The sequence below is a fragment of the Coptis chinensis genome, chromosome 1 (genome assembly GCF_015680905.1).
Source record: "Coptis chinensis isolate HL-2020 chromosome 1, ASM1568090v1, whole genome shotgun sequence".
In the NCBI taxonomy this organism is placed as follows: domain Eukaryota; kingdom Viridiplantae; phylum Streptophyta; class Magnoliopsida; order Ranunculales; family Ranunculaceae; genus Coptis; species Coptis chinensis.
Window position 1 is genome coordinate 14,107,207 of NC_141456.1, and position 12,475 is coordinate 14,119,681.

General features: G+C 37.1%; 2 protein-coding genes across 2 annotated transcripts; both read right to left on the reverse strand.

Moving 5' to 3' along the window:
• Nucleotides 1-212: 212 nt before the first annotated feature.
• Nucleotides 213-1,152, reverse strand: LOC147522349 (uncharacterized). The gene is made up of 2 exons (XM_086560080.1): nucleotides 696-1,152; nucleotides 213-618 (listed from the first exon to the last, which is right to left on the reverse strand). The coding sequence occupies exons 1-2, from the start codon at nucleotides 966-968 to the stop codon at nucleotides 499-501; spliced, it is 393 nt and encodes a 130-aa protein (XP_086416206.1). The 5' UTR covers nucleotides 969-1,152; the 3' UTR covers nucleotides 213-498.
• Nucleotides 1,153-2,986: 1,834 nt separating this feature from the next.
• Nucleotides 2,987-6,839, reverse strand: PME31 (pectin methylesterase 31). Its single transcript, XM_086592858.1, has 6 exons — nucleotides 6,426-6,839; nucleotides 5,999-6,103; nucleotides 5,842-5,919; nucleotides 5,324-5,511; nucleotides 3,974-4,147; nucleotides 2,987-3,311 (listed from the first exon to the last, which is right to left on the reverse strand). The coding sequence occupies exons 1-6, from the start codon at nucleotides 6,672-6,674 to the stop codon at nucleotides 3,149-3,151; spliced, it is 957 nt and encodes a 318-aa protein (XP_086448984.1). The 5' UTR covers nucleotides 6,675-6,839; the 3' UTR covers nucleotides 2,987-3,148.
• Between the last annotated feature and the right edge of the window lie 5,636 nt (nucleotides 6,840-12,475).

Here is a 12,475-nt window from a genome sequence, read left to right on the forward strand (position 1 = left end):
CCAACATCGCCTAGGCTTGGGCTTCTATTGATGCAGTTTGGCCAACACCGCGTGTGTTTTTTCTGAAAATTAGAACTGTGGTGCATAGAACTTGAGAAATTATGAATTGTGCATGGAAGTTAAGAAATTAAGAATTGTGCAATTGAAGAAATTAATAATTGTGATCCAAAATCGAAAAAATTAAAGAAATTAAAAAATTAAGAATTGTGCAATCCAAAATCTATGATTATGATATAATATCCAAAATGATCCAAAACCTATCATATTACATAAAATTTATTTAGCTCTTTTTTTTCGTCACTTACCACTCGATGTCTCTGCTCTCTCTATTTGGATATTCCGAAGCTGCTCCTCTAAGTTTCTAACCTGAGAATCAAGATATTCTCTGTCTGCACGAAGGTTAACTACCTCAGCCTGAAGTTCTTCATATCCCTGATGTTGTTGCATGTACACCTGCTGAATATCCTCATACGCTTTTCGAGTCTCGTCATACACATGTTAGGATTGCTGATATGCCTGAGAATATGCTTTCTCCCTTTCTTGGCTATAATGATACACGACAATCCTTATCCCATCAAACATACAAATCTGGTTCTCATATCTTTCCCGAATCTCAGCCTGAAAATCAAAGAAAATACATTGTGAGTACATATTATATATATAATGAATAAGAAAAATAAAATAACTAAACTCACCTTGGTATACTGATCAATCTGCGGCTCTAACTCGTGGCAACGAGCACGAGGCACCTCAAGAATGGAAATGTAAGTAGCATCCCCATCAGGTCCACACACGGCAAACATCTGAGGATTACTGGCAGACACAGGAGCTGGATGATATGCATTCAAAGGTTGTGGGTTGTAAACAGGCTGTGGCGGATGAAGAATATGTAACTCACGTCTCATCCCTTCCAGGCCCACAAACTCGAAGTTGCTAGCTTGACCAACAGGGGACAACAACAGACCCATGGAGACATGGTTCCACCATCTATAATACTGATTAGCAACTGCTCAACAACAAAAGAATACGCATCTGGCCAAAGACCATCACTGGCATGAACTTCATGAACTTGAGTTCTATCTCCCGACTTCGCATCACTAACATCTGGCATGGGAGCACATGGAACTCCATAACGTCCAGTCATCTGCCTCCAACATCGGTCGCCACAGTACCAAACCTTACATCCGCGTCGCAAAAAAACAACTCGTGGCGACGGACAACACACAAGCATGCCGTTGAATCGTCAAAGGCAGTAGACAAATGCCAAGGTCTCCACTCAATAGATGGCAATGATCTAATATCAATCTGAGCACGAGCCATATAGACATTATTTCTAATCGCTTTATTTACGAAGTCAAGTGAGAATACGACCAACTACCAAATCTAAATCTAGAGTATCAGTAATCATGTCTATGTTAGGACAAAGAGTTCGAAAGTACTCATAAAACCAAATCTCTAAAAGTCCTGTGAATCCTGCAATCTGAGGACTTCTACTTCCAAATGTCTGTGAAACTTTATCTAACGCCGCTATCAATGTGGCATATACTGAGCTACCCAGGTCATAATCTCTCATACCATGCAAATTAGATACATAAGCATAATATCCCAGTCGTATTGTAGAATGACCATTGGGAAACAGAACATGCCCAATAAAAAACATAAAAAAAAAACCCTAACATACACATCAGCACCCTCACTACCAGGCAGAACAGTCAAAGCTAACTTCACTCGTGTATCAGGATCCAAGAGGGGTTCCATATATGCAGTATTAATATGAGATAGTTTTATACCAGAAAAATCATAAGCATCCGCATCCAAGCGAGGAAAACTCATAAACATACTATCCATATTCTCATAATTTGTATGAAAATGTATCGGTTGGCCTATACCAATACTCAACCCAGAAATCATAGTGAAGTCTAGTGGTGTGAACCCTAACTCCGCACAAGGGAAATGAAATGTATGAGTTTTACTCCACCATCTTTCTACTAAAGCTATGACCACTACCCAATCAGCCTTCTCATAATCCACATTAACCAAAAGACCCAAAGGTGTATACAAAATATTATCTTTAATGTGTACAAACTCATCCAAATTCTTAATAATCTTCCACCACTCTCTAACACCAAGTAAAGCCGATCTAACTCTGTAGTCAATAACATGCTGATATTATGAAAAAAAAAAGAATGCGTATAAGATAAATAAATAATTTGTCCAACTCAACTAATTAATGCATAATATTCAAAGTATTTAATCAAAATTAATTAATTACCTGAGTATTAGCCACTACACTCGACACGTATTTTGTATCACGTGTAGAAGACACAACTTCCATATCAAGTGCTTCACCGGGTGCAAATTGTCAATCGAAGTCGTTCATCTGATACTCCAGTATATAGGGATGTCTATCAGTCGGCGCGACATCCTCGGGTTCTTCTCCCCCACCGTATTCTACTTCCTCGGGTTCTTCTCCCTCATCGTCAATGTCGTCTATGTACTGCCAATCATCACCCTCGAAAAGTTCAAAAAGATCCATATAAAATTTCAAGAGTTTAGGTAGGTTTTTGTTTTTGTTTTTTACTAAGGAGAGGGTTTATAATTGAGAGAAGAGTTGAAAGTGATTGAACCGTGCGGCTTTGGTCCTGTTTATGTAGAAGTAGCACACGATGTTCTGAACACCTCGCGGTTTTCTCAAAACCGCATGGACTTGGGCCTGTCAGTTAGGCTTTAGTGGCGCGGTTTATCCAAAACCGCGTGGGCTATATAGCGCGGTTTATCCAAAACCGTGTAGTTTGATGTCGAAAATTTGATGTTGCTCCTAAAATTACTTGGTGTTTTTTTGGTTTGGTGTTTTTTCGGTTCAAAATTTTAGTGTTTTTTTGGTAGCTCTCCTAAAAATGCTCTTAGTTGATGCCATGGAAAGAATTGGGTAATTAACTAATTATATGGTTGTTACCTTAACCAAGGAGTAAAGAGGTAAGCATAATGTTACAACAGTGCAAATCATCATTGCATCCAACTCGGAAAAATTATTGTTACCGTATCCAGTTCATTAAAAATTTATTGATCTATAATTCTATATGACCACTAGCTACCAGAAAAAAAAAATACGTGAAAAGTTTTACGAGAATTTTTCGGTAGTAATCTATTAAGCAGAAAAAGGAATCCTTAGAGCCATTCTTTGCGCCAGCCATGGTCTTTCAGGATCTGGGTCGATAAAGTAATGCAGGAGGAACCTTTCTGCTTCTTCATCCACCAGTTCCCTTGCCCATGTTACACGTTTTGAAGGGCAACTTCCAGGACCGAAACACCTGTTAAAAATACATGCCCAACAAAATTTAATGAGAAAGAAGAAAGAAAGAGAGTGGGGGGGGGGGGGAGTGTTAAGCTTTTAGTTGTAACATGTTCTGATGACCCAGAAATGACTACATGAAGATGCCAGAAGCCATGCAGACTACTTTGGTTCTCACGCAGGCATCAGATTCCACAAACTACCCTTATGAGTTGTGATTTATGAATGATCAAAACATATATTCAGCATATTCCCTCTGAATGTAGAAACTTATATTTCAGACTGTAACAATCATTCATTACGTCACAACTTGAAAAGAACTCCTCCATTGGAATCCAGATACATAACATAGGACCATTCTAATATGAATGCAAGCATAATTTTCCGAAATACTAGGTCATTTAGAAATATATAAAGTGATTAGTTAACTTGATCCCCCAAAATTTCAGGGGGATCACATCAACAGTGCTAACGAGATCTTTTTGGTTTAAACAAGTAGCTGAAACTTGCACCCAGATGATTTTCAAAATAAAAAAATGACAAGTAATCATTTCAGCTCACTTTAAGTTGTAAGCTAAATTATATTGTTTTTGAATATTGAGCAAGTTGTCATAACCCATGTTCAAATGCGTTGGTATAAATTTGAAGAAAGCATGTAACAAAGGGTTGAATGCAAGATACCTGTACTCATAAAAACAAGCACTTCTTTCATTTTCAGCTTTCCCCCAATTATTCCATCCCACATGTTTAATGCATGTGTCCATCCATGTGTATGCAAACACCACCCTCCCAAACGGTCCCCAGGGCCGCCCAAGATATGAGTACCCAGTCCCTCCATTCCCAGTAATTACACATCTGCAATGAAAATCACTACACACTGAAGCATTGGTTTTGCAATGAAAATCACTACCGCAAGGCATTAAGTTAAGAGTTTTCACAAAGAAAATTTTCTAACAGAATTTACAAGACCAGACACCATAACATTGGTATTGAAGTATACATAGACACAAAATATGGCAAGTGGAACTTTGTTATACAGCATTGCATAATGATCTGTTCGCCCATACAACTGGCTGCAATAAGAAGTAATAACAGAAGTAAAAGACAGAACTGTTTTTTCGTTGAGAATGGAATCAGATGAACCTGCTGGTTCTTAAAATTCACATTACAATCCAGCATTTGAAATTCTCCAACAAACAAATGAGGAGAAAACCTACACTACTCACAAACTCAACAGTAAATGTTATGTATCTTTAACAATGGTAGCAACACGTACAACCCATCAAATATTGAGATGCACCAACTAGTATCAAGGTGACTTCAGTGGAACATATGGTAGAGTGAGCAGATAGCGAAATGGGTGTCTCTGGTTGCAAATTAAAACTGGTCTTGCTACAAAAGTTTCATTCAATGTCACACTCTTAATGACCAAGCATACACTTTCAACCATGATATGTATGATCAATTCAAATAATTTACAGGACAGAGTTGATATCGGTTAATCGCAAAATCACAAACTTGAACTCAATTGCCACCACATACTAGATAAGAATAGCAAGTAAAGATAAGCAAGCTGCATGAGATAAAATGTTCATTTTGATATTGTGGATCGTCTCACAGAAAGATAATACAGCACATATGTGATTCTAAAGAACGGATGGATCATTCATGACAAGAAGGCTTCTTTTAAGAAGACTTCAAGAGAAGAATGTTTTCAAGGAAGTCGCATCTCATAAGACGATGCCCTAAAATAGTCATTATAGTGACTCTGAACACCTTTATATAATAATAGAATACCTGAACTGCAAATCTCAGTGTGAAAGGATGGTCAGAATGTCAGATAGTTCCACAAACTCATTTTTCCCTAACTTCTATTGCATAAAAAATTAAAAATGGACAGACTAAAATATATTTTGACACTTAAATGACACCAAAAAGTATGCAGCATAACACAACCAGAACAAAAAAAAAGTTACAATCAGCAACAATGAAGATAATTCCGATAATTCCGGCAGTAAAGGATCCACACACCGTAGAAAGACATAACCAGTTGTCTCCTGAGAAGATTTCCTACTTTGGGCAGTTATGTATCCTTGTGATTTGCAGTGGATATGACAATGTTCCAAAAGAGCGGTACTATTGCCAAAGATAAAGTCCACACTCCCTTCAATATAGCAATCTTTCAAATACTGCTTTCCAAAGTGTAAATACAATGTATCCTGCAGGAGCACATGACAGTCAGCCCCGTCGAGAAATACTTTCTTTACAATTAGACACAAACTATGTTTTAAGAGCTTTACACATTGACAACTAAACCTTATCCAACGTCAATACAACACCACTATTCTCTGCTATAAAGAAATATTTTGCAAAAGGCAAAACATTGACGTCCGTTATTGCTTATACAAGAAACTGAAGTTGGCACAGGGAAAAACAAATGACAATCAAGATGACATCCCTAATGATTTCATTCAAATTTCCATAGGCATGAGCAAGAGTGATTCTGTCAATGATCAGAAAAATGTGAACTAACAAAATGAATAGTATACCTGCCACCCTAGAAACCTGCAATTATAGAATGCACATCGATCAGCAGTCACTCTAATCGCAACTGCTTGCCCTGATCCCTGCCAATTCAAAACCGAAGTCAAAGATACAACAATAATATACTTCAACATGTTTACACGACCCAATTTCTACTTATACCTCGGGAGCGGAGTTCTCGAATGTTATGTTCTCAGCAATGAAATCCTCACCTTCAACTATTGTACTCCCACATCCAAATGTCCCAGTTCCAATCACACGAGAACCCTATAGACGACGAACAAAAGTAACTCATTTCACTAAATAAAGAGAACCTACTCATCAGAACTAGAACTAATAAAAGGATTGTAAAAAAACCAACTTTCCCATAATTCTATTCCATTACCCAATAAAACCATTATTAAAAACAAAAAAAGTAACAAGTACCCAATAATTATTATGATGAATGGAGAAAAGGGTTTGAAGGAAAGTCCTTATACTTCTAGTCCACTACACTATACAAAACATAAAAACCAAAATTAAAAACTACCCAATGCTTATAATGATGTAAGAAGAAGAGAGGCTGATTAAAAAGTTATAAAAAACAAACCTGATGGTGATCAATCTTAGTAGCAGTGTTATTCCAAGTAAGAACAGTATCTTCAGGAGTTAAACCAGCTAAAGTAATGAGATTTTTAGTCTTGGGAACATAAACAGGTTGTTTATAAACACCAGGTGCAACACGAATCACGGTTCGTAAAGTATTACATAATGGTACTGCATCTATTGCTTCTTGAACTGTTCTATATTGTCCTGACCCGTCTTGTGATACTTGTAAAACTCGTCCAGCCATGTTCATATATGTTTCACAGAAATGAAGAAGAAGAAGAAGAAGAAGAAGACCGACAAGTTTGCTGAAAGAGAACGCAGTGTGGTTTTTGGGATGTGTAAAGTTTTTTGTTTTGTGTGGAAGGTTGGGTTGAGCTGGGAATGAGACGAGGACTCATTGTTGGCCAACTTGGCCGGTCTTTCAGTTAAGTTTGTTTGTTTAATCATTGGAATTTTCGGTGAAATATTGGAATATCGCGTGAAATTTGGAGTTTTGGAATTTTCAGTGTATAAATATCGCAATTTTATACAAGGGTTAACAAGTATTACCCCGGTGGGAAACCCCCTACACACAAATCCAATTTGATTTTTGTTTTTTTTGTGTATTTAGGGAGAGACACTAATTTCCCCTCCTAATTGGCTCATTTAGTGAGGGATAATACTAGTTAGTTTTCTTTTCTGTTTTCTTTTTTTTTTTTTTTTTTTTTTTTTTTAATTGGTTACGGAGTTGAGGTAGACCCGTACCTGTTGATTAAACTTCAAAGAGTTACATATACCTCCCCACGAAGCCTTACAATAATGAGAAGCTCATGAACATAACCCACTCGGGTACATGCACAAAGACTTAACAACATAAAAACATCTAATATTTGCCACCAAACAAAAGTTTATCCCTTAAGACCGGTGATCATTCCTTAGTGTTTCTGTGCGTGCTCGAAGTCATATAAAAATGTCCCACATTCACTACAAGCGTATGTTAGACCAAGAGTATCATCCGAAATTTCCTTGATATATCCATCAAGGTTTTTATTTTTATCTCCTACCTTGGAAGCTTACTTAATCATAACCAAGGTAGGACTAATTTCACCAGCTAAGCACCCCCTGACCACACAAGGAGAGAGTTTCTTGGTAGTTCTCTTTGACTTTACCGTAGTCCATTCCTCATCAGCTCGAGTTTCGCTATATACACTCAACCTTGTACCAGGTGTAGGGATAGGTTATGCTTTATATCTCGACTGCTGTTCCATGGGAGCACAAGACTGCTCACTAATCAAGAGGTTCTGAGAATCATTTGTACCAACAGCAGCATCCACCTGTACTATAGCAGTATCCACTTGAACCACAACATCCAAGTCTACACTATAAATTTTAGAATTCATGTATACAAGAGCAACATCTTGATGAGGTGGCTCATCGTTGTAGGAAACTTATTCCAAAAATATACTTATTGTTAAGTAAACAAGAAATCAAATTGATATAACAAATATATCATGAACAAACCTTTAATTTCAACAAACAAACAAACCTTTTAGTTCAACAAATGAACTTAATTTACCAATGATTAAATCCGAGCCTAGTGATGATCACTATGTCCTTAAGACAGATTTTCCCCCTCACGGTGCTTGAAGGTTGATGGAAAACACAACATAGTATTTGACTAAGAACAGGGGAAAAAGAGAAAGATCAGAACTCTGTGTGATCTGGTGTGTTTTTCTCTCCAAATTCATCTACTATTTATAGATTAGTGGTGCCTCTTCGAAACAATATAGTGACTCTTGGGAAAAAGTAAGCAACTCTTTGAAAAGTCACATGTTTCGAAATGACACACTATTTCGGCATAAAGTACTGTTTCGAACTAGTGCCTATTTCGAAAGGTCACACCTACCTTTTCGACATGATGCACTGTTTCGAACCAGTGCACATTTCGAAAGGTTGCACCTTTTCGACATAATGCACTGTTTTGAACCAGTGCACCCTTTCGAAAATGTTTTTCTCACTTTATGTACTGTTTCAAGAGAAACCCATTTCATCTCAATGTGAGATAACTTAGGAGACAAATTACTCATTCATATCTCAATGGATTTGTGCAAATCCATTTTTCTAACAATCCCCCATATGAATGAAAATTTGGCTTCTTCTATCATAAACATCGGGTTTCTGTTCTTTTACAAATGAAAAGATACCGCATCAGATCAAGTAGCATGGGAGCCCTTGAACTTGCCTTAGTGAAAGACGATCAGATTTAATTGGACGATCAGTAAACTTCAATTAATGTCCTTGAACTGTCAGCCCCGTTTGTATAAACCTAGACAATCATCTTCATGCAGTACCTTCTCGAATATTGTTGGTTCTTACGTTTGTGTTCATGTTGGCCTTGAACACTTCTTGGTTTCAGATAGTGCTTTTGAGACATTTGCCTTTAAAATTCTCATAGAAGCGGCCCCACTTTGCACTAACATAGATGATTTATATAAAGAGTATCCTGCAATACTCTACTTGAATAACATAACTTTCAAAGATATAGTAAATCATTAAAAGCTTGACTTATCTTGATTCTCACGGCAGCTATGCATTGTCTTATATAGGAATGGGTTAAAGTATAATATTACTCTCCAATGCTAACTGAGTCACAAACATAATTCAGTTGGCCCATTGAACCTAGATCTTGGGATCTAGAATCAACTAGGTTGGTTTTTCCATTATGAGGACTCTTGGTTGATTATCTCAAAGGCTTTAAGCCCACTCCCCTTGATAATCTTTCCACTTGATCTCTTGTTAAACCTTTTGTAAGTGGATCCGCAATGTTATCTTTTGACCTTACATAGTCGATTGAGATAACTCTATTTGAGAGCAATTGTCTAACGGTGTTATGTCTACGACGTATGTGTCGAGACTTCTCGTTATACATGCTACTCTGTGCTCTACCAATAACAGATTGGATGTCACAGTGTATGCACACTGTTGGCACAGGTTTAGCCCATTTTGGAATATCCTCTAAGAAATTTTGAAGTCACTCAACTTCTTCTTCTCTAGCCTCGTCCAACACTATGAATTATGATTCCATAGTGAACCTTGCTATGCACGTTTACTATGAGGATTTTCTTGAAATTTATGCATCTCTCCTAGCGCAAAACACCACATTTGATGTCTTTTTCCAATTTTGAATTGATTAATTCAAGAAGATACATAATCCTCATGCTACTCAACTTGTACCTCAACATGTTGTTCGCTATTTGATACCACAATTGGAGTCACCTCACAATCCCCATCTCCACGATTAATTTCCCGAGTACAAATTGGAGTTCTGTCTTCGGGGAGTAGTTGAGTGTCAGCAATCTCACCTTCCTCGTGTTCTACATTTTCTTCTGGCTGAATTACATTCTTTTGGACCTCATTACTACCGTTCGGCACTGCCACGACATGAGTTTATTTCCTCACTCACATGGGTTTGTCCATCTGTAACCGAGACAGAAGAGGATGGATCCAAATCTATAGTGGTAACACCTTGTGAATTGGTACTTTTCTTTGGTGTCCATCTTTGCTTTAAAGGTTGCTTCTTTCTGTGTTGTGGATTTTGTTGCACTTTTCCCTTCTCTCCTTCAGTTGAGACTCCATGCTGCAAAGGACATTAAGCATCATCATGGCCAAAAATATTGCATTTTTGTATTGTGCTAGTATCCAGTTGTACTCTAATGCTATATCAACATTAACACCCTTGCCCAACTCCACAGTTGTTGAACTAGTAAAGGAGAAATCAATGTTCACAACAATACATGCTCTTACGTAGCTCAACCTCTCCCTCTTGGATGTAGCATCGTCTATGCATATTGGGTCTCCAAGTATGCTGCTCACAAATTCAATCACACTCTTAGTCCATAGTTGCTTAGGTGTATCCATTTTCACCCACATTGGTAAAGCTCTAATTTTGCTTTTATGTTGTTCTATAGATTCAGACCATGGTCTAACAATGAAGACTCTACTAGTTATGAAAAGAGGCCCCAATTCGAGCACATGTTGCCAGTCTTCTTCATTGAAGAACTTAAAATAGAATAAGTTTTTGTCTGCAACCATGTCGAAACTTCTTTTTATTTTCCATTGTTTGGTAAGTTTATCTTTAAAATACTAGTTAACCCTTTATACAATAACCAAAAATGAGAAGCCATACAAAGTTTATGAAGATTTTGAAACAAACTAATAAACCGCAATCGCATTTGGGTTTTCAATCTGATTCCACTTTAAAGTTGTTGAAGACCTAAAGTCTGTGGTATTAACTAACGCCATTGCACACTTATCACGGATTAGCTTTACTCACATTAATCCCCCGACATATATGTCTTATGTGATATCTAAGAACACTTTCTATCTTATGCTCTAAGATCACACAACTAGAATGAATACATGAAACAGAAATAAGGAAGAAGATGAGTTGAATCTATGTTTATTGATTTTCGATAACAATTTATAATTTCTCTCTTTCTTTCTCTCTCTTCTTTGTAATGATTTTTTCTGATAATGAATGAATAATCATATTTCTAATCTCTTCCAGTCTTTATATAGTGTTCTGATTTGGCTTTGACCCAGTCAATCTTTGACATGTGTCCCTTGTCTTCCTCCTCCTCTTTCCCACTCAATACCTGCAAATGTTTAAACATAATCTCGAAATATACCGAAACATTGACCCTTATGTCAATGTTTCAAGTTTTGAAATGTCAGATATAATGCCTTTATGCACGATATTTGCCCACTACATCGCCCTCTCTCGAAGATTTGAAATTTCACTCAACAATTTCAATATTTCGAGAAGCGGTTATATCACTTTGGGCCCAAATATCAACCCGGTCCATATTATAAGACATAAATTTAAAACCAACCGTTCCGCTCTCCCACAAGTTCCAGCTTCTCCAATATGCTACTTCTTCTTCAGAAATCGATTTTCTTTGCTGCATTCTTGCCTTCCATTTCTTAGACATACTTCCAACTTTTATAGGTATGTTTGTAACTTCTTGCATTTTGTTAGTTTTGCTACATCATATCTTGCTATAACTTATACCAATATAACTCACACCCTCATAATTATCGCTAGGTTTTTTTTAGAGATTGTTAAAATGTGAATGTCGTAAGCTTTAGTATGTTCACACTTACACTACTGTACCCAACACTATAGAATGTTTGACAATGCTAAAAGTTTATATCTTTATCATTTGAAGATTATTTATTTCGATATTTCTCATATTACTGTTTTGCCTATCAAATATATCCATTGTTTATACCCATATATCGAAATTTCCGATATAAGAATATTTATATCGAAAATTTCGATAACTGTACTGTTGATAATATTATATATATATTAAATTGACCCTACTAAACATGCCTTTGTCCTCGCATCTTTGTTTATAGTCCAATGGCGAGTGAAGATACCTTCTCTGATGATAGTATTAGTAGTGAAGGAACCCCTTCTGGCGATAGAGTTCGTAGTCATAATTTTGCCTCTACTTCTTCAAGGCCCTATCGACCCCAGACTTCTTGGGATTTATCTTATGTTGTAGAAGGGATCCCTTGTCATCCTTTTGAAACCACCGCCTCAGAATATGAGCGCGAAACTGTTGAAGATACCAGTCAATGGAAACATGAACTTAGCCCTTTCTTCATCAAAAGACCTAATTTGATGCTAGTTCAAACCGCTTATCAAATTCCCACTTCCCTTTATCTGCAACACTATGCTGGTACTCGGACTTTCACCAAATGTCAAAGTGGCACGAGACGAGCGATCATTGTCACCGTTGGTCAACTCGCCGATGGATTGAGATTTCCTCTGACCAATCTCGATCGCGAAGTACTAAACCATCTGAACATTTCCCTTGGTCAAGGAATGGGGAATTTTTGGAGGTTAATGTTTATCTGCAATTACTACAATAGTCACCTTTCCCCAGAAAACTATGAAGCCGATAGAATCAGATTATCCGATATCCTTAGGCACTATAAACTTGGTGAAAAACTTCCTGGATATTTTTACCCTAGAAAACACAACAAATCCAACATCAAGGGTAT